At 38.3% G+C, this 23,984-nt stretch overlaps 1 protein-coding gene across 1 annotated transcript in view; it reads left to right on the top strand.

Annotated features, from left to right (window-relative positions):
- The first annotated feature begins 419 nt into the window (after positions 1-419).
- Positions 420-23,984, top strand: part of LOC150110706 (LIM/homeobox protein Awh-like) — a 67,076-nt gene continuing 43,511 nt past the window's right edge. The window contains exon 1 of the mRNA XM_090405557.1: positions 420-532. Within this exon, the coding sequence (XP_090261683.1) occupies positions 420-532 (113 nt within the window). The remainder of the gene's footprint in view (positions 533-23,984) is intronic.

The raw sequence follows: 23,984 nt of genomic DNA, 5'->3' as shown, positions 1-23,984 counted from the left end.
TCTGTGTATGAATGATCAATTGTTCGTATTCCAACTTGTTTTTTAAAACTATTCCACTGAAGATGGTCTGTAATATTCAGACCGAAATATTTGGCAAATTAAACATTATTCTTGTGCAAACGTGTATGTATTTCTAGTGCTGTTATTATATATGTCTAAAAGCAAGTCTCGCATTTCAGTGCTCGTTGCTTTAACTGTTAACCCTAACTGTTTTGAATGCTAACAGCGAATAAAAAAGTATGTTTTTTAGCAGTGAAACTGACGTGAATTTTATTCTAAACAAAACAACAAACAAAAACTTTGATCTTAGTGTTACTTCCTTTATCATAAACAAAACTCATTCATTTTTTTCCAGACAGAAAGGGAGGTGTGTTGTGCATGCGCCAAACTCATAACGGACCGCTATCTGCTAAGGGTAAATGGACGATCGTGGCACGCACACTGTCTCCGATGTTGCGTCTGTCAAGCCGTTCTCGACCGACAACCGTCTTGTTTCATCAGAGAGGACAACGTCTACTGCCGAACAGATTATGTAAGGTGGGCCCTGCCCTGTGTGGTACTTCTATACCTTTAAGTTAGTTTAATTATGTTACTTTCTTCTGTAAACGCGCAATACACGTACCATGCGAACTTTGCATTTTTTGTTTTGGTGGTACGTCTATTGCGAAATATCTCTTAATGCTAAGATAAAGTTCTGTTTTATTCAAGCGATAAAGAAGATGTATATGGCAGTAATGTGCTTCTTCTTGTTCAGCGTACTTCTCTTAAGTACTTTAAGTGGAGTACGGAACAAGGAATGCAAACATTACATGGTTGACTGAGGTGTTCTGTAAAGGCGCAAAAAATCTATTTATTGCAGTTGTAAAACGCAGATAACAAGAGAGGGAGAGAGAGAGGAAGAGAGAGACAGAGAGAGAGAGAGAGACTTTTTGAGAGTTTAATAGCTCAAGTAACATCAGAGTCCAACGAGCTACATGAAATGCTCCCATAGCGTAAACTATTCAAAACGATGAGGTGCATTGCCAATATAAGTTCAAAAATGGAAGTTTATAGATTGTTGTGATCTAATGAATGACACCACCCAGTAAGAATGATTCTATGAAAGGCCACTCTTTATGATTCTGTGATGATTTCCATTCTCATGTGTTAATATTTTATGAAAGCCAAATTAATTAGGGTCTGTCTGTAGTAGAGACAAATATTTATTTTTCACGGTCTCTAGCAGACACCGGAAAACAGTCAGATATTTTAAACTGTGCAGAAAGCACCTATAGGAACTTCTGGCTATGTTTCTTATAATCAATACTTTTTAAACTAAGGACAGTCAACACCAGTACTTCATATGGTACTGATGTTGAGCTGTTGCTGATTGCATGGCCAATGTGGACCTTACTCCTCGCATACGTAATGTTTACTTTACCTACTTCTAGCACAATATTATGTCAAATATATTATTATTATGGTTTTTTTATCATTAAAATGTGACACCACACACACACACACACACACACACACACACACACACACACACACACACACACACACACACACACAGCAAATACCTGTAGCGCTTTCTCATATCGTTTTCTACCGATTCATAAACTAATTTAATACTATTTTTTTTTTTACTAATCATAAGGCTACGCGGTATGCCTATTCTGTATTTTGAATTTTTATTCGTTATTTTTACAAGAACACGTTCATATATATTCCTCGTCAAAAATACAAACTAAATGTCGTACTTTTTAGTTAAATTTTTCTTCCTGTTTTACGCTTTCGCGTATATCCACAATGCAGGGATTCAAAAGCAGATCAGACTGAATAGGGTGATCAATTCCTATTGCTCCTAATGTCCCCTGTCGGCGGACTGCGTGAGTTCTTTTGGCCGATTTGCTCGCTTTGTGGAAAGAAACGTGATTGAGTGTTCTGGGATGAGAGTATGTTTTGCGAATGGTTGTTTTCAGCGCAATGGCTACTAGACTAGCACACGTCAGTGATGTTTCATGATAAAGCCGACACTTCATACTGGAAACTGAATATCGCTTTCTGCTGCCATTGACTTCATCACAGTTCCACCTGTTGCGTTGTTGTCACCGGCATTTTCAGGGAAATTTCTGAATTATGTTTGTGAATCTGCTTAAAATTGTTATTGCGTAAACGTATTCACTGTTAAAGCAAGGTGAAGCTGAACTGATGATATGCTGAAACTTATTGTAGTTTTAAATCAGCATTCCTTTTTTTGGGTCCTTCAGACCCAATCAATGAAGGCCCAATTAGTCTTCAAAGCACGAAATTTAAAATCCGATAAAATTTTGGATGATTTTGCTGGAAAAAAAACTTCATTATTACCGTTTATGTCGGCGTATAAGACGATATTTGAAGCTTAAAAATATTTCTGAAAGAAGGAATTGACTTATACTCTGGGTATGAAACCCAAACCTTTGAATTCGGTGATGGGAAACATCGTCAAGCGATCGTCTGGCCCCTGCAGTAACGTCAACTGCTCTGCATTATTTATGGCAGATGCATGTAATGCTCTTATTAAATACATATTTAATAAGTGCATTCAATAGGGAAAACGTGCAGGATTTTTTTAAAACTCCTAATGAAACCTCACTGGCGTGACGGCCCCATTCATACCTGCTGTGATTTCGATGCCTACGTTACATTAAAGCGAAAGTAATGTGCAAGAAGCGGTCACCCGTAAGTGTGTGAACTTTGTGGTCGTCACATGCAGCGAGTAGAGCACAAAAGAAGCATTTTTAAAAGAAATAATATATTCAATGAATATGTTATTTATTTTTTAATATGCGTAATAGCATATATTCACAATACGTAATTATCTTAAATTAGGGTTCTACCAAATGGATCCCAATGGGGGCCCCGCATTTGTTACTTCTGTGATTGCTAATCGTTGATTATTTCAATCTATCAATCCAGTTATTGACAACCGTGAACTGTTCTCATGTTCAGATTAATATCAAACACTCCTATTCACACGATCTTCAGCTACTGCTGTTTGTTATAGCTGGGTGGGGGAGTATTTATCATATAAATACTCCCCCACCCAGCAGCAGGTGTTAGAGTAAGTGGGTATTTATCATATAAATACCCACTTACTCTAACAAATATTGTGGCGCTGTTGTGTCTTTCTATATAATGCAATTGTTTGTTCTCAACTAAGAAGGATGCGACGTCATGTTTCCATGGCAACTATTGGTTCTGCTTGTGCATATTTTTTTAGTCAATATTTTTAATGAATTACTTCCTACTTTTAAGATATGGTAATTAAAAATTAATTAATTACGCTGTGCTATTTAGACATATGATTCTTGAGAATCAGCGTTTAGAGTCATATACGTAGTATGTGACTATACGTCATATATGACTATACGTAGTATATGACTCTAAACATCGTTTAGTCATATACGTAACTCTGCTACTATCACAAGTATTCACTCATAGGTGGAGTGAGTTCCTACAGTGACATCACTAGTGTATTACCGTTAAAATTCCACACCTAAAATAAATATTTATTGTTGCTTTCTTTATTTTGCAATAGTCTCGGCACTAAACTGCAGAACCACTCCTGGATGTCGCTGAGGTCTTTATGCACGATACCAACAGACACAGATTTCTGTATTATTTTTCACTCAAAGGTGCAAAACGAAAATAAATTACGTTCATAATAATATTCGAGTAATATTGTAAGCTGGTACTACATTGGAAGAGTTTATCGGCTTTCGTTTTTTTTTTTTTTTCTCATTTTTTCGGATGCACTTATTGTATATATTTTCAGGTTGTGATTTTTAAATTTTGATATCGTATATATTTCGAAGAATTTTCTACCTTATTCATGTTATGCATCGATTCCCGTGATGTATACGAACGTAGACGACATAACCTCAGCTTTTTGAGATTTGGTTTCTCTTTAAAACGAATCTGAACTAATTATCTTTTCGCTCTTCCTACGAATTGAGAAAGCCTAATTAATTCGAAATTTATTCCCATCCAGCATTACGAAATACGAAACTTAAATAGTTCATTTAAAATGTAGCTGGTGCAAAATCGAAAGAGTCAACTTCGAGCATCCTCGGTTTTAAAATTGGAATCGGAAATTCTTATCAAGGCAGAGCGTTGGCATTGAGGCAAGGGGAAAAAATTCCACTAAATCAAAATTCTTAACTATGCGAATATTTTTTTATGGTTGTGCTTATAGAATACATTTTTTTACCTTCTAATATTTCATAATATTCCACCAGTTCTCGCTCGTGTGATAATAAGCACAGCTCACTCGGAACCCAGACTGGCATGTACGTATTTTGCTAAGCCCAACAAGCGATAGCTTCTCCCAGTCTCTTCGTAAAGGGCCATATCAACAGCGGTGGACTATTAATGTGTGCAGACGATAACCGTAATTAATCAGGGTTAGTGCCGGACAGGTAAATGTGGCAGCAAAATGATAATTAATCTCGACTACAGTCATCTCTAAGCCTCCAGCTTCATGACAAACGAACTGTGGCCGGTAAATCATTTATCCTCTTTACCTATGTCACCTGCCGTCACTGTTAACACGGCTGTCCCTTTAAACCACACGCTTGTTTCGAGTGTCCGCTCCCACGAGGACACTCCGCTTTTTCCCGGATGTGCTGTCACGGCGGTGCCAGGACCAGGTTTATGTCCCGTTTCTTCACTTTGTCCCCGTCCGTACCGCCAGCAACGGCAGAGACAAGCTTTGTGGCCTCTCTGCACGCTGCCTCAGTCCGTTAATTTATTATCTCCGAGGTCCGCCCTTTTCACCTTGTTGGCATCGTTTAATTTTTTATTGGCACCTCTGCCTACACTGCTCCCCGCTGGGTCTCGAGTGGGGGACAGCTAATCCGTTCGTGCGGTCTCTGCCTGGACAACTCTGCATGAGATTATCTCCTGCATAGATTTGTGTTATCGGCTACCGGCGGTGACGGGAAAGGAAGACCCAGCGTCTTGTCACTAGGGGTTCGACCGAGACGTTCTCTCGCAATAGCATGCCTGTGTCATCTACTCCCAATGCTTTCTGCGGGGACAATCTATGGCATCGTAACTTAGACAGGAGAGGTGAATGTCGGACATGAGAACGCTCTGACATCCTCCCCTCTTACAGGTGGACGTCGTAACTTATAAATCTCCAATACCGTCGATCTCTCGCAATCTGTATGGACAAAGCCCAATTAGTAGGGAACTGAAAAGTTGGATGTCTTTATTTGGTTCGAAGCACCTCCAATATTCACTAAAATTATTTTGCCTTGTACTTATGGGTTTCTGTTCTCACTCTGTCTGTAGCGCGTTTCAAATTTCAGCATTCACGCTGTTCACACACCCATCGTCGTTCTGCCATTGTGTAGCAAGCAATTGCTGCTAGATTACCGAATATCTCCTTGACAAAGTCTTGCTCGGGGAAATGGTCATTTTGCAGTACGTTGCGCAAGTTCGTGTTCATAACTCGAATTTCAAAACTAGTTCGGAGGCGTGAACGCAATTTGTCAAAAGAATATGCACCTGACGAACAGCTGAAAGAAATCTTAACGAGGATAAAAGTTTATAAGGTTTATCCAGGTGATGCTTGTTCAATTTTGGGTAGAGTAAACTGTTTTTATTGATTTTTAAATTTAAATATTAGTTTAAACCTTCTTACAGTTTTTCTTGTCACGTTTTCGTGTAATCTTTAAATAACCAGTAAAAATGCGCCTCGCTTAAAAATTAAATGAAAAAAAAAGTGTTTAAAATCTACATTCAATAATGCAATACTGACTAAATTTTAATGGAATTTAATTTAATACAAAATTAAAAGGTTTATTTGCAGTTAAATTCAATCTATTAAATTTTTCCGTGCACACTTGAGAACAAAAAAAAAATAAAATAAATAAATAAATAAAATAAAATAAAATAAAAATTACAAACGAGAAAAAAAAAGCCTTTTTTTTTTTTAATCCAGGTTCCTATTTTAATGAAATTCTCGTGAAAAGAATTATATATTTTTTAGCTTAAGCACAAATAAATTTGCGGTTATTGAGAATGATTGAACATTATGAACGAATCATATAAAATTCAGGTTTAAATCAAGAATTTTATGCTTTTCTTGTTAACACGCCCTCTCATTATGCAATTCTAAGAAGGAACTGTGTATGTTCCTTCTTAGAATTGTGTGTGAGTATGTGTTACATGGACTTGAACTAAGAATGAGTGGTAATCAGTTGCTATTTTTAGAGGAGCTCGCTCCGACTAAGTCTCCACTGCTGTTGTGCATTGAGCGAATAATGGAACGACGATGTCGTAATTGCTCTTTCTCATTTGGTGATAAGAATTTTACGAGCTCGACTGGGGACAGGACACCCAAGACATGGCAAAAGAGATATGAATGCGTGCAGGTCGAATTTTGTAAAGGATTAATAGCTGTTCTAAAGTGGTAGGTTCGGCTGGACTGGTAGAACGAATGGACGGTAAGTCCGTTCTCCATCTAACAGGTTCGAACCTGGATGTTTGTGAATGTCTTTGGATGGTAGTTGATTTTCATCCCTTTAAGCTGGAAAATCAATTCTTTTAAGAAATAATTTTACGAGTAAAGTGTAAGGTGATAAAAATCAATCAATCTTGCGCCTTCATTTCTCCAAAGAAGTAGGCGGGACTCCTTTTTATTCGTAATTAACCTGGAAAAACGATTTGACGATTGGTCGGCTCTCAGCCGTCAGCGATTACTGAGTTCGTGGCTATCAGGGAGAGCGAGAGAACACATCAGATAACAGCTGCCATATTGTGATCCTAAATCTAACACATATTGTTGTCTGAAGTAGTGTGAGTAGATGTTTAAGAGTTAGGATTAAAAATATAATTTTACGGAGAACCCCCCTCCCCCACTTTTCTGTGTCCGAAGATCAACTAATTCGATGAAACCGCGTGAAAAAAAAAAGAAAAAAAAACAGCATAAGCATTCATTGAGTAGAATGTAACCTTAGTCTTTTTTTTTTTTTCTGGTAGTCTCGCTCCATGGAGGCAGATATATTGTTTGAAGGTCACATGAGCACACGTACTCATAAGGGTGATATCATAACATTTCGTAATTTCTAAAAGCTTAACATGGCGTTTATTTATTTATTTATTTTTACTCTTATTATGTCTCCCTACTGGTTGGAAACTACTCTCATGATATAAACTTTTTTTTCTTAAAATTACTCAAGCAATAAATCTGATGAATTTGGCAGATTCTTCCCGAGTGTATTCGGGAAACGATTTGCAAAAGTTTATACAGAAAAAAGGATCGAGGGATACTCTGATGCATGGCCAGTGAGAAAGATTGTTGTTGTTATTATTGTGAACAGACGACAAATTATTCGAAAATCAGTTCTGAATTAAGATTTTCGTTTTTATGAGAATAAAAGTGATGCGATCACTGCAGATGTTTGGATCAGAAGATGGAAAACTCAACCAGGGAAACTAGAAATGCAAATTACAAATGAATAACAAAGAGTAGATCAACATTCATATATAAAGCCAAAAGGCAGCACCAACATTCTAAACTTTCCAGGAAACGATGAGAAACATGCACAACGAGAAATGGTGGAACGCAGTACAAAAATAAGCAACTCAATTCGATGCGGTTAGCCGACTAGACATCATCTGTCTGCAGTTTCCAAACAGTGGGCTGTGGATCTAATCCTTAAGACCATCCATGGCCTTACATGGGTGCGATATATCTGCTTGGTTCAAATGCTCTGGTCTAGATTATCCCGTGAGAATAAATTATATCCTTGTGGTTTCCGTAGTACAGTCCAGTTGAATGAGCTGTCCGAATTTACACCTTTTGTATAGCGACGTTTACATATGATGAGTAGTGACATACGAATAGAACAGTTTGTAACTCCAGAAAAACGCAAGTATTTCTCCAGCAGAACAGAAAATCGTGCCGTTCGCACGCACGCACACACACACACACACACACACACACACACACACACACACACACACACACACACACACACACACACACACACACACACACACACACACACACACACACACACACACACAAAAACCACTCGGCTCATGGCATTAGCGTGATACGATTATTTTGTAATTTATGCGATAATCATGTATAATGACAGGTTCTGTAGGTCCATAAGTTTCATTTCGAGATAACTTCAGACTTAAATGCTGAGATTTCGTTTCCTGATAGCGACTTGAATCGGTTTGCTCATAGGCAGTTAATGAATATTGTTTAATATTTGCTTGAATTTAGTTTCGAAATTCGTCGGTTTACGTCCTGCATTGCAAAATAGATCGAGCACAAGACCAGCTAATAGGAAACACAGAACAGACCTTCTTCAGAAGACGCTTTTTTAATTTTAATTTTAATTTATTTTGTTTTATATTTTATTTTTCTTCTTCAAGTGACTTCTCCAATTCCGGAGGTTTAACAATTATGGGACGCCAGAGGGTCCGCAGGATTAACTTCACAAAACTATACATCGGGGCGATTTCCTGTTTTCCAGGGATGAAAAATCCGAGTTTTGGGATTTTTCATCCCTGGAAAACAGGCTAACCCCTGCTCCGGATGGGACCACCTTTTCATTGATTTTGTTCTTCGCGTCATGGACAGGATTCGAATAGCGAGGTCTTTCCAACTAAAGGGTTCGGTCGAAACTAATTAAGTTACGGAGGAGGCTCTGAAGGCTCCGGATATCTTTATCAAAGATAAACGATTCGCAAAATACTATTTTTCGGTCATCGACCCCAGTGTTGCTTGATTTCTCACAGAGTTACAAGTATCTGTTCTCGGAAACTCCGATTTTTCTCTCGTAATTTAGAAAACTCTGCATCATAAGGACACACGACTACCGCTCACTTACGCCCACAATTCATAGTTAGTTCTGCTGTTTTATTATTATTATTTTATTTATTTTAGTAGTCAGAGCAATACAATAACTACTGGATCACTTATAACTTCCACTCGATGTTTTTATTTCTCACTGCGAACTGTCCTTCATAAATATGATTGTCTTCAGTTACTATTGGCAATGCAAAAGGCTTACTTTTAATTTTTCCATTTTTTTTTGTGATTATATTCAATAAATAGGTGGCGTATCTGGAGGATGACATAACCACATTGATAAAATTACTGGAAACTACTTAAAGAATGCAGAATCTTACCGCATTACATACACGACACGAGCTCAATATGCTTATCAAAATCAGAAGCCTTCATTAAGCCAAGCTCAGTCCAATTTGGCGAGAAATATCCCGCTTTTGTCATTTAGTTCAGTTCGATGAGATAAATGAAAGGCTTCTGTACAATATAGTTGATCTCGTTTAACGAGTTGCCTCGTGTAGTTTTCGTTATTCATTCCACAATATAACTATCTTACACGCTAATAACTTTCTGTTGTGTTAAATCCACTGACAAATTACATATCCCGGCTTCAGCATACATTATCTCGGTTCTGTAAATTGTCGTGATTGCATTAACTGCGCTAATCTGATAATCTGCCTTTCTCCTGCAATTGAGCATGTGAGCAACAAGCAGAAAACGGAAATATTTTACATCCATCTGCTGATTATTTTATGCTGAACGAAACAACAGAAGCATTTGTAAACAAGAAGTCGAAGTGAATGGAAGAACATAATTCCAGCATATCATCAAAGTGACTAAAATAATTATTCAAATTAAGTGAATATTGAATCCAACATTATTTCAAGCCGAATAGAGAAACTACAAGAGTTTCAGAGAAACTGCAGGAGTTTCATGCCGAATAGAGAAACTATAAAAGTTTCGGCTGGTCCAAGCGTAAGCAAACCTTTCATGACAGGGGCAACTCTTAGTAAAGGTGGATTAAACTCTGGTCACTATCCTTAGTATTTTCCCATAATGTAAAACACATCTCCTAGGAGATATATGATGTTATACATTATGGGGGGGGGCACTACCCAGGCCGGTTTCGACCTTTCTTGAGGTCTCATCAGTGAGTAGGCAGACCCCAAAATGTAAATACTCAGGTTGTAGTGATTAAAATAATATTTTAAAATAATAATAATCATATATTATTTTATTTAAAAATTGCTTCAAACGCCGTATGTTTATATGCAGAACATGCTATCACACTACTTGCAAACCTATAATACATCTTGAACAGTGGGTGGGCTAAGGATTTTTTTTTCTCTTTTTATCAATTTCATATATTTTTGTATTTTTAATTCTTATTTTTTACATAGTCCGGAAACTCTGCTCTAGGACCAAACATGGAACTTCAGGTCTCCAGTAAACAGGGTGGCAGTCTAACGCCGCCCTAATTGCTGGTAACTGTTACAGATTTCCTCCATTTCCATAGCAGTAGTTGGATTCGAATCCAGATGTTTCCCCGCTAACAGGCTATTACCATGGAATCCCTTTTACATAATAACCAGCTCCTGTTTTCGCTGTATGTAGTAGAAAGATATTATCAGTAAATGATTGTGTGTGTATGTGTGCGTGTGTGGAGAGAGAGAGAGAGAGAGATCTTTATCAAGGATTCTTGGCTGAGAGTCAGTCGATCTTATGTGGCAGTGGTAGGATGTAAGATGCACCTGCAAAACAGGAAACTCCACCGGAGAGTTCATACAGTTTCTACGAAATTCCACCTAAGGTAAATTTCCTTGCAATTCCACTTTAGGGGAATTACAAGGAAATTAAGCAGTTACGTACGTAATTAAGTCAACTTAAATTGTGTTATTAATAGGAATGAATGTCCGTATTGTACATTTGACACACGAGATATGGTGATAGGATTACGTTACATGCAGTATCGAAAATTTGCGATAACATACTGGGATCGTCTATTATCAGATACTAAAGGCCTTGCATTTTTATATAAAAAGTAATTCATTTTATTTCGTTTTTATCGTTTTACTGATTTTTAATACACATAAATGTAAAAGGAATAAAACATTCTTTGTTCATTCATTTCGCTGCTGATGTTTAAGTCTTTATTTGCAAATGGCTTCGCTTGGATAAAGAATGAGAGGAGAATTGGAAATTGAAAAACAAAATGAGTTTATTGATTTCTGAGAGACAGAAAAAGAAAGCAGTTCTGAGCTTGTTGCATTGCTGTGTTTGTACAACAAAGTACAGAATCGAACATAAAAGGATCGTCCATGGTGACACGCGAGAAACTATATTACCGATTGGGAAGAAAGAGCGTTCTTCCTGCTATTGATTTAATTAGCCAATTTTAATTAGTTAATTCATTTAATAGATATGGCTAATCTACGCTAATCATTATAGGTGTGGAGTAAATATTTGTTGTTCGTATCATCAGTGCAATTTTGAAATTTCGATTTTAGTGCTGAAAGTTTACTTTTAACAAAATATTAATTTGGTAGTCGCAGCGAACATCAGCAAAATTGCTCAGCGAGAGTATTGCTGAGAATTGCCCAGAGTCATATGGAGACTTTGTCGGCCGATATTCAAACCACTTATTGAAAACAGCGTAAGACTATCCACTTACTATTAGTGGATTCATGACCTTCAAATAAGATTGTGCTTCTTACTCCCTCAGTGACATAAGTACACTACAGCGAAATCTTGCAATGCAAGATCTCAAGAGCTTACCAATCTCAATGAAATCGTTCTCGAGTTGGGAAGCGTACGAAAGTTATAACAGTACAATCTAAAGTCTTAATGGGCTCACTGAAAGATTGGTGTACGAGACCCCCAAAACATGATTACTTAATAAATAGTTAACTAAAGCTTTAATTGGTTAAGTACTCACATTCTCCTCCCCCCCACCCCCTTGTTTTTTGTTACTTATTGGAAAGTCTAAAGTGGCATATAATACTCTGTTTGGACAATTTCCAGTTTATCCTTGATCAAGCTACCTTGAGCCATTCAAAGTAATCTTTTATGGGTGGGTGATCGTCTTAAAATTCATTTTTAAAAATTCATTTCAGCGATGTGCAAAACCATTTTAATTGGATATATTACGAAGTAAAGTAAATACGAATGAAATGATGTTAGAAGTTTATAATTCGTAACGAATGCACCTTCGCCTTCATTCACTGTAAAAAGAAATACTTTATTACAAGTTATGTGGCACCTCCATTTTTCTCGGAATATTATACTAGCAACCAATCACTTGGAACAATAAGACAATATGGTGATAATATGGTGGCCTCGATAAAAGCATGTTATCAGCATTCGTTTCAGCCCAGTTAGGCTGAAATTAAAAGACGGAAATGATGGTGTAAACAGTCAGGAAGACTATTTAAAGTGATGTAAAGGGAGAGGATGGTGCTGAAAGGATTCAGTTCGTCACGGAATTTTCTCACCTAACAGATTTGTGCCGGAATGTGCCATCATCATCATCATCATCATCATCATTATCAAATTCCTGCCATGTACCCTCAAGGGGTGTACAGGATATGACAGTACTACATGAAAAAATTACATCATTACTAACTTCCTATCTACAATTTTCCTCCAATTCAGTCTGTTACTTGTCAAGACTCCAACATTATCAGATCTTATATTTCTATCATCTAAGGCACTTTGCATTGTATCAATCCACCTATATCTTGGTCTTGCTCTGGGTCGTTTTCCTGCCAACCTGAAAGAGAACACTTGTTTTGCTAATCTTTCTTTGCCCATTTGGTTTAAGTGACCATACCACCTGAGATTAGCTCTGCTAATGCATTCCTGGATGCTGACAATGTCAAGTTCTTTCCTAATATCCTCATTTTTAATATGATATTGCCATTGATGCCATCTGTTCACGCCTCTAATCTTTCACAGGACTCTCATATCTGCGGTCTCTAGTCTTTGGTCAAGTGTTTTACTTCTGACCCAGCACTCAGATCCATAAGATAAAACTGGTTTGAACACTGTCTTGTATACAGCTAATTTAGTGTTCCTATTAATTTCTCTCTTATTCCATATGAATTTATTCAATTGACTGCCTACCATACCAGCTTTGCTGATTCTGTTGTCTATTTCTATATTTAATTTACCATCTTCAGTAAAAATTGTGCCTAAGTAGCTGAAATGTTTTACTTGTTCCACAGGTCCTCCATTCACAACACAGTTGACATTTTCAATGATTCTGCCTATTTTCATTGTCTTTGTCTTTTTATTGCTGACCTTCATACCATATCTATTACAACAGCTATTCAGTTTAGTCAGAGAATCTTGCAGACTTGTAGCAGATTTATTTAGAAGTATAACATCATCAGCATAAAGCAAAGAGCTGACATTAACATCTCCAATTTTGATATCATATTTAATACCACTTTCCTTCATAATGTGATCCATATAGATAATGAATAACAGAGGGGATTATGTACATCCTTGTCTCACACCAGATTTAACATTAAACCATCTTCCTATACCTCCTTCAATTCTAACTGCTGACTTACAACACAAATAATAATGACTAAGTATTGCTTGATATAATGCCCCATTGACACTATAACTGCAGCGTATATAACTGCAGCGTATTGAATAGCTTCTCTCTTGGCACCTTGTCATATGCCTTTTCCAAATCGACAAAACTTAAATACAGATCTTTGTTATATTCCCATGCTTTCTCGACTATTTGTCGTAAAGTGAAGATCTGATCCTGACAGCCTCTATTTGGCCTGAATCCAGCTTGTTCTTCACCAAGTTTTTCTTCCACAATTCTTCTCAACCGTTTCTCAAGTATACTGGCATAGTTCTTGCCAGGAACACTCAGTAGGGAAATACCTCTGTAATTCTCACATTCAGTTTTATTTCCCTTTTTATTGACACCATATAACATACCTTTAAAGGTATGAGAGCTCTACTCCAATCATCGGGAATTCGTCCCTCTGTCCAGGCTTTCTGAACTGTGCAGTGCAGCCACTGTAAGACTCTTACCACCATACTTCTGCATTTCTGGTCGGATATCATCTACTCCTGCTGCCTTTCCACATTTCAAGCCTTTTATGGCTTTTTCTACTTCAAGTATGGATATGTATTCCTGACTGCATGCCTGGTCAGTGTTTTTTATCACTGTGCTGTCATCACTGCTTGTTTCATTTAGCAGTTTTTCAAAGTAATTACTCCATACTTCAAGGATATCTTTTTCTCCTGTTTTCATGTCACCTTTATCATCTCTAACTCCTTTTACAGCACTCTTTCCTCCATTCCTAAGCTTCTTCAACAACCTCCAGAATATTTTGCCACCTTCTTGATATTTATTTTCTATATTCTTGCCAAAGTCCTCCCATGACTTTTGTTTAGCTAGTTTTACACACTGTTTAGCTTTCTTACATTTGTCTCTGTATTCTGTAAGAGTAAAAGCTGACTTATTTGCCAGGAACTTTTGATATGCTTCCTTCTTTTCCTTCACTGCCTCTTTAACTTCCTGTGTCACTAGGGAGTTCTGATTTTTTTATCCTTGCACACAACCTCACCACATGCCTCTCTGGCAGAATCAATCAATGTTTTCTTCAGAGTTTGCCACTGAATCTCCAAGGTTTGATTCCTGTTCTCAAACTCTTTCATTTTCTTTTCAATAATCTTTCTGTATTTTAGTCTACAGTTCACATCTGAGAGCTGCTCAACTTTTATTCGCTTTAAAACTTTCTTACCTGTTATTCTTTTCAATATGAAATTCAATTTTATCCTGCTCAAGACTAAATAGTGATCACTTTCAATTTCAAATCCTCTGTACACTCTGGTGTCCTGCAGCAGGGAGAAGACATCACTATCAACAATAACATAGTCAATGAGACTTTTCTTATTCCTAGCCTCTTCTCTCCATGTGAATTTGTGCACATTTTTATGTTGGAACATGGTGTTAGTAATAACCAGTCCATGTCCTGAGCAGAAATCCAACAGGTATTTGCCATTATTATTAGCTTTGCTCTTTTCTCCAAATTTCCCAAAATATTTTTGTATGTCTCGCAATCATTTCCTACTCTGCTATTTAGTTCCCCAACAAGGACCAACTTTTCCTTTTTCATTGTGTCAGTTGCTTTTTCTAGAGCGTCAAAAAATTCCTCCACTTCTACCTTAGTAGAACCTTCTGTGGGACCATAGGCACAAATAAGTCTCATTGTCCAGTTCGTCATTCTCATATTTGCCCACATTACTCTACTTGAGACTGCCTGCCATTCAAGAAGATTAGCCTCGTATTTTGTGTTGAATACTATGGCTACTCTTCTTTTCCTTGATTGTCATTGCCTGAATATAACATTTTGTATTTATTGCTTAGAAAGATCTCACCAGTTTTGTTCTTTTTTGGTTCAGTCACCCCTATTATGTCGATCTGGTACTTATCTAATTCCTCAGCTAGCTCCATTTCTTTGCCATTCAGGCTTCTTACGTTGATAGCACTGATCTTTAACTCTGGTGATGTTGAGTTGGGGTTTGTTTTCAGATTTGTTCCAGTAGCTGACTTTTCGCTGTTCGCCCTGGTTCCCTGGCTAAAACAACGGGGGCCTTGTTTAACTGGGGGACGCCCCAGCCAGCATGAAATTTTGTCATGTTGTACCATCATTTTTTATTTTGGTTTAACCAATAAGAATACAATTTGGTCGGCTAAATCCCAAATTGCCAGCCCATCCTCGTTCGTTCAGTATCGAAGTAGATACCCAACAGGGTGCACCACGAGAAGGTGAGGATTGGACATTAGGTCAGAAGCCCTGGTCGGTTCTCCGCATTCCTTTAAAGGCTATGTGGAGGTCTCCTCTCAGTTATACAGCTTTGTCCCTTAAGCACCCCTAAGGAATGTATTAAACTTCAAAACATCGGTTTCTGTGAATGGTCTTCTACACGCAAACAAAATCATCCCAAATGAAACTCCGATTTGCTGTGTAGTGCGGAGGTTCCCTGGATGATGAATGATGAATCATGATGGTCATTCGACGGATGAGTGAACGTGTTTGGATGTGGCCACTGCAAGAGGAACGTGATTTACAAAATGAGATTACACGTGAGTGTTGTGGCGATTTGCTACCGGAATTCTCTTCCCTGTTCCTCTCCTAGTATGGACCAGAATCCTTTGTCGTTAATCTATTTTTTTTTTCAATATACCTCAGACCACCAATGAGTTGGGTAGAGTCTTACACCAAGCTAAGAAATTCTTCTTCCCTCACGTTTTCTATACTTATTTATTTTTTTTTTTTTAAATTTTCTACAGGCGCAATTTATTTCTGTTTGCTGTTACTGCAATTACCTTTTATTTCTTTATCAAACTTACACTGCTTGGAAAGAAGTCAACGGACATCCCTAGGGGCAAGGCTCTCGTGCAGTGTAAAGAGTCACGTGTTTGTAGTCGGTATAAATGGGAGGAATATGGTGCTCCCAAGTCAGTGCAACTGTGTCCAGGTGAAGTGTCTGCGAGAAGGTAACTGATGGAACTTGAGAGAGGTTTTGTGTTAGGATGACATGTTGCAGGCCTATTTGTTCGGCAAATTGTTGACAAATTGGGCCATCCCAGGTCAACAATCAACGATAATACCATACTGAGATGGAAGTGCAGGAAGTCAGCTGTAAGTGCTACCCGCAGTGGACTACCCACTACATTCGCCGAACATAACCGTAGGGTGCTACGAAGGATAATATATGCAAAAAACACCATTTGTCAGCTGACACGCTGAATGCGGAGTTCTGGGCATGGACTAGAACATGAATCCATAGAAAACATTCAGAACCGAGGCTCACCACATGGGTTTCCATGGTAAGATCGTAATATGCAAGGCCCACATTACCCGAACCAACATGCAACATCGTCTTCAGTGGTGCAAAGAGCGTGTTCGGTGGAATGTGGAAGATTGGAAAGCTGTATTAAGCGACGAATCACGCTACACCCTCTACCGAGCAGATGAACTGGTATGGGCGTGGCGGATGCCCTGTGAACGTCTCTTATCAGAGTACGCAATCCAAACTATGAAATTCGGACGAAACGATATGATGGCATGGTCCTGTTTTTCCTGGTTTGGCCTTGGAGCTCTGTTTGTGGTGTCACGAACATTGAACTCCGAGAGGTATCTGAACATTCTGGACAATGCCATACTTACTATTTTGTGGCGTTTCTACGGAACTGACGATTGTCTCTTTCGACAAGGCAATGTACCTTGTCATAAGGCTGCTGCTGTAACTGCGTGTTTTATGGACATGAACGTCACAACACATGACTGGCCTCCACAGAGCCCTGATCCCAACCCTATTAAACCTCTGTGGGATGAACTGGAGATTCGGGTGAGGTCAAAGGACGTTCGCCCCACAACAGTCGAGGATCTCATTACATGCCTAAAGGAAGAATGGTCCAAAATTCCCATTGATCGCTATCGTTCTCTTGTGGAAAGTGTGTCCCATAGGACTGTTGCAGTCATCGCAGCGAAAGGAGGTCCTACATCTTATTAAGGTAAGCGCCATGGCTGTTTTTTTCATCACACTGTGGTGTCCGTTGATTTCTTTCCAAGCAGTTGTATATTGTTTGTTTGTTTGTCGTGTGGTTCTCCCCCCGAATTTTCCCATTCCGTTCCCCAGGACCGATTGAAGTTGTGCCCTCCAATGAGGGACTTCTTGACTGTAGATCCGTGTGTGTGTGTGTTCACGGAGCCGGTTTGCCTGTTCTGGAGGACGAAAAACCCGAGTTTCCGGGTGAAAAAACTCCCTACTTCCGTATGAGACCAGCTAACTCACCTTTAGTCGAAAAAGACCAGATAACGGTTCCTCTAAAAGACCTCGGATTCGATTCCGGCTTCATCTATACCGACTCAGCTACGGAGACTAGTTGTATATTCCAAGTGTTATTCAGTGTCAGTTATCGAACACTATTTTAAAATCGGAATACCAACTTGATAACCAATGCTTAAATTATCTATCGAATAGGGATTTGAAAGCACAGACTTGAAACTTGAATTCCATCAGCCTGGTCAGGGTTACTTTCTAACCAATAAACAATAAGCCAGTATTCGTCTAATTCTGTAAATTTATATATTTTTAAAATCAAAAGTGAAGGACCATTCGTAGAATAAACTAGTTATTTCATGAGATAAAATAAAAAAATAAATCTTGGAATTCCTTTTTATTTTCCCGAGGGAATAAGCAGCTCTCTTTTCATCCTTTAACTTTTAGGAAACTGGTAGGTTGTTGGTCTCTGCCATTCCCGCAGTAGCAGCAGTTAAATACACCATTTGCGACGCGCTAGATGAAAGGCAACGAGAATGTGGCGCGTAATCGTCACCATCTCCTGCACCTAATTTAACTTGTTTAATATCATACGAGCATAATTCGTAGGGAATGTTTCGTTGGCGTTTTTTGCTCAATAGTATTACTGGTTTCAGTCGTAACTACAGTTAATCAAAACATCTCTCCCGTCATTTATCTAGAAACATGGAAATTTCTATTTCTTAGACAGATTCCTCGTGGAGATTCGTGCAATCAGATTAAAAAGAACAAGGATGAGAAATACTCGATGAAAACGAAGTGAATTTTGATTGTTACGTGCACTAATAGTTTGCTGTTTGGACTCGAGCACGAGGATATCTCGAACTCAAATCATCATGCAGTTCATTAGTTACAGATGTGGCAGGAGTATCTGGAATAAATAAATGAATAAAAATGTGTGGAAGAAGGGAGAAGAAAAAAAAGAAAATATGATGGTTGATATGAATGCCAGAGTTGGAGAGAAAGTAATTTTTTTTTAATATTACAAATAATTTTGTTTTTATTGATTTACTATTATTTACTGATTCACGTATTCTGTAAACAAAAGATTTACAGAATATGCGAACATTTTCCTGTAAATCTAGAAATGTGCAGACCATGCAGACTTTCAAAAAGAGATTTGAAGGAATGGGGTGGTTAATCCTTATTCGTGTAATATTTTACGTCTATAAATTGCGCGTGTTTTTCTGGTTGGTCTGTGGTTTGAAAAATTCGTGTTGCATATTATAGAATTCTTTCTTCTACGGTCGTAGTACCCTCGAATCCACAGCACATATAACACCCATAATTCTCAGAAGGTGTGTTCTAAAAGATGCTCAAAAGTGAGTTCCAAATTCGACATCAGAATACATTTGGAAATGTTCTCTTGAAGAAGAAAAAATCTCATCGTGTCCAAGTATATTTGACTGCTTACTCGTCTGAGCGGTTACCGTACTTGCTCTCCGAACACGGACAGCGGCTTCGAATTCCGCCGTGGGGAGGGATGTGTGCGTTTGTCTTTAGGTGGGAGACGAATAGGAAATTCATCTACCACCGTCTCGTTTATTATTGGCTTGAGAAAGTTCCAGAGGAGGGTTCTGCACTATATCTGGCGTTTTCGGATTATTTTAGATGGGGGGGGGATGGAATACAGATGAAGTTGCTTAAGTTGCTCGTTAATTAAGTGAACTTGCCTGTCCTAAAACTGTCACTATTGTTGTTTGTCTCCTGTTTCATGAATTATGTGCAAGAGGAAAACTGTCAGAAAGAAACTTAACAGGAAAGTGGCACGATCAATGGAGAAGGCAACACAATGAAAAGCACGTCGTATGTCTTGTACTTCTAAGGAAAGTAACATGAACTGAAGTACAGTATATAAATCAACGATTTAAAATTCTGCCTACTGTAAAGAAGAATATATATTCAAGTTTTAGCTAATTCGGTTAAGAACTATCCGAATATTAATTTTATTTACAACGACAATCCTAATAGGCACTTGCTGCACTTAAAAGATTTTTTTTGTTTCTCTAGTAAACCAAATGCTAACCAAAACTTACAAGAAGCGTGTCTTTGAGCAATTCGAAGTTTCTTTAATTAAAAATAACATTTCATACTCGGTGGTTTCAAAATGTTTGTTTTTATCATAAGATCTTTGGGTTGAAAAAAATGGGTTTACATCTTGTTTAGAATGCGAGGAACATTTATAATGTTTTCGCAACTGAAGATGATTACTCATTCTCACACAGAAGTGGTACAGGGGTTCTTCTCGTAGAAAGTTTGACTTTTCATCCTACAAAGCTGGTAAACCGACTGGAGAATACACGCAGATTACAACTATAATGTGCCAACTTTACAGTCTTAACCATAATTCCAACACAAAAGTGAAAAAACAAACAAAAAAACTTACATTTTTTCTGTTAAAATATGATCGCCTCATGACCATAATTGCTTCTGTGTTATATTTAAAAACTGCAACCACTTCGCATCATCTTTATTCATGAGAATATTTTCTCCCAGTCCATGCTCCGTATCGTTAATATAAGGACTAAATTAACAGCCAAGAGAGAACACTACTGTCAATCTTCCTCTGAAACAGCCTAATAGTTACGGATTGTTATATTTTTAAAGCCAGCTTCTTGCCCTCCCATTTGCTACAACTTACGTACGAATCTGCCACGAATGGTTTGTCTGTCAATGCCTTTGCAAAATCGGGAATAATAATCCCAGTATATGCATACCCTTCCCTTGTTATCCACAGTAGTCATCCTGTTATGAAATGCAACTAAGATTGAAACCAACCCATGTCGGTTTCAACATGTGTAGATGTTTTATGTGAATTTTTCAAACAAAAGTTTATAAACTTAACGACCATCCAGTATCGTTGGTGAAATAATCCGGAGATCTTGCTCTGAATTCTAGAGAAGTAAAACGGAAGTAGCGGTGGCGGTCTCACTTTGGACGACGAACCTCTTCGAAGACTTTCACAAATATCCATCCACAACCTGCACTATGGATTCATTTTCCACTGAATGTGAATCCATATCGGTGGCACAGATGTTTGTGAACATGAAGATCTTTCATCGGCTAGATTTTGGTTTAAAAAAAGGATCTTCCACATCTCATTTCAATTACTTACTTGTTTTGCACTATTTTCTCGGGAATTTCGCGTCCCTGTTTAAACAGGTGAGGAACCATGAGATCATCCTCATCAACCGAAGGCGAAGTTGACACCTCGTCCACAGTCACATCGTAGTAAGCAAATGGAGGGACTGTGAGCGTGATTCCTGGAACCACACAATGATAATCAAATAAAAATTCCATTTAATGGAAAATATTCTGTTGAAAGTTTTCGATGTGAGTTTAATGAAACCTCAGAGCATTAGAAAAAAGAGCGCTAATAATGGGGTGCTAATTTCTAGCATATTTTCAACAAAAATGGTGTCATTCACTATTCATTCTTTTATTATAAATAAATTTCGGAATACAGTGACAGATAAGAGAGTGACTACTGGACTTTGAGTTCTTTTGAAAAGTTGTCATTAAGTTTTGTAAACCGCAGTAAAAAAACAAATTTGTATGTCAATCAAGGCTTCAACCACCTGACTGTTGGATCAGGCGCAGCTTCCTTTTCTGACAACTGTACGGTATAGTTTTGTTTCTTCCGTAGATCGTGTACCACAAGAACTATAACCACCATCGCTTAATAAGGACATTGATGACACCCTTAGGGATAGATCTAATTCCATCTAGAACACGAATAACCTTTATAAGCACCCTTCAACTGAAGGCGAGTTATCCCATCATATACAGAGGTAGCAGGATCTACCTCGTGGAATCTTGGGTTTTCCCTCCAATAAAACAAACAAACAACTAGCCAGAAGAATAAACGCAGTTAACAGGCACGAATACATACATACATTGAATTAAAGACTCCATCCCTATAAACGTATTCAACTTGCTGGTAGATTGCTTACATCCAAAGTATAGATTCATGGCAAGCTCTACATAGAGGCGTGTTAGGTGAAATACAATAAATGAGAAGTGTCAGTGGCACCACTTTTTGAAAGGTTGGATTGTTACTAAAAGCCCAAAGAACAATTAAGAAATATCAACACGCTTTTTTTTTTTTTCGATGCTTCGTTTACTGAAATGCAGGTATTTTGGAATGATGATGACGTTGATAGATTCCTGTAGGTTATAAAAGGTGTTATTTACGGAACCAAACATTGAATGCACAACTCAGGGAAAATCGGATCAGACTACGCCTTTCACTTTTTTCTTCTTTCTATTCACCCCCCCCCTCTGCAATCGCAACACCTTTTGTTTCTGTTATTGTATTCCGAGGAAGCCCTCGGTGTGCTCACTACGGACTGATAACTGTAGCTGGAGGCTGCATTGTCATCGCTCCACTTCAAACGATGTTACGGCAGATGTTGTAGTCCAGGAGTGGAATCGTGAAAGTGAAAATGACGACATCCGGAAAAAGGAGAGATTTCCAGCCTGACTGGTCTCCTTGTATTACTAAAACTTCCTCTTGTGTTCTACCAGTTTCGGGTCCGGCGTTCCCTTGACGCATAAGAGCTCAGCAGTTCCGGAACTGTCGGTACCGTGGAGCCGACAACCGATAATACGTCCGTGATTGAGTGTAATTAGGAGTTAAATGTGCGGTGACGGCACGTGGCGCGAGGACAAGAGATGTGCCTCAGGTCGCCAGTCCCCGAGGGAACACGTCCCTCTAGTGCGTGCTTCGGAACACGAGAACAACAGACTGGAAACAGCGGCCTTCTATTTTCGGGTAATTGTCTGTTCCCGTGGAGTGTCGGTCGGCAGAGCGGCGAGGGAGGTTTGACTGCCACCTTATGCCTATGCTCGATCATGCGACCTGCCGTGGGTGGTTTTAATCCCGTACGGTAGCCGCTGCACGACGAACACCGCTACGATTATCAATTATATTTCTCCTACTCCATCCCCCCAAAGGAAGACCTAAAACTGGCTTAATGTTTTGCACATTCAAAGGGATCAAACATCGGCGTGATTTTTTTAATTAAAAAAAATATCCGTAACTCTTAACGCATTGAAGATCTCATTTCCTGGCACCTAGTAAAACATATTATATTTAAAAAAAAAATCTGAAAAAAAAATTTCTTCATGAATCCCAGGATACGTATGATTGCTCTTAATCTGAGATGATGATCTCTAAACACGATCATTTAAACCAACTACTGCAGAACAGCTAGCGAATACGCCACAAGTGACACTCGACTTCATGTCTTCCATGGACTCCAAAGACCATCATCAATCTCCACGAATATTTTATAATTACCTGAGGGGATGAAGAAGAAACTACGCGTTCGAAGATAAGGAGGGACGGAAAATTGAGGCGCATATAAATTAACGATGAACTCAAATCAAAGAAAATCGATTGAAAGTTGAACAGTGGGTTCATTTTTACTTCTTTCTTCTATTTGAAGCACTTGTGATTCTATTCTTCGAAGTTTTCGATCCTGTTTGGAAATCCTCCTCTACAACCAATTTCTTCCATATTTTAATTTTTTTTTATCGTCTTTGCATTCTTTATTCTTCCCATAATTAGTCTCCAAAAGAATAATTTGGATTTCGATTGTCGATTTCGTCCTTCACTTTGGAGATTATTCTGCTTATCGGATGAACAGACTACATTTAGTTCTTGAGAAATAATGTCAAGGCAGATACGAGATGTGTTTGCCACTTGTGTGTTCGCCAAATAGACCAGCTTTTTCAAATCTCCAAGAAGATTTGAAAGGCTTCGAATCTTCTTGGGTTAGAAAGAGGGGAACTCAGAGCTTGTTTACGACCAAAGGGCAAGTACCATTCTTCCAAACTCTGGCGGGGTGTTTCGCAAAACGCAATGCACACTGAGAGATAATCTCTTCTATGATTTATTAAATCATGTTCTTCTGAAGGAAAAAAAGAACTTAAAATCCTCAGAGACCGAGACAGTAAAACTTGTGCTGAGAGAGCATTCTCTTAACACAACGTGTGTGGACGGAGCATTCTCCCCCCCCCCAATAAAATTGAACAATAATTCTAAATAGAAGTTTAAAAAAAGTGTCAAATCCTAATACGTCTGTACTTTATGTGCGTTCCAATACTTTTGACAGCATAGTGTATATATCTATTGATACTGAAAGCGTAATAATCTCAGAATTGAGGTCTAGTTTGTATTTAACTATATAAGGCCAATGTCACTTGTGTTCCGTATACTTGGGATATTAGTTAGAGCCGCTCTACAAATTCCGATCAGGGATAAACTGAATGCCCATTTTTA

The sequence above is a fragment of the Typopeltis vanoorti genome, chromosome 1, assembly GCF_054136105.1.
Source record: "Typopeltis vanoorti isolate ZY-2024b chromosome 1, IOZ_Tvanoo_1.0, whole genome shotgun sequence".
Taxonomy (NCBI): Eukaryota; Metazoa; Arthropoda; class Arachnida; order Uropygi; family Thelyphonidae; genus Typopeltis; species Typopeltis vanoorti.
Note: the sequence above shows the minus strand (reverse complement) of the source record. Positions and strands in the feature narration are given on the sequence as shown.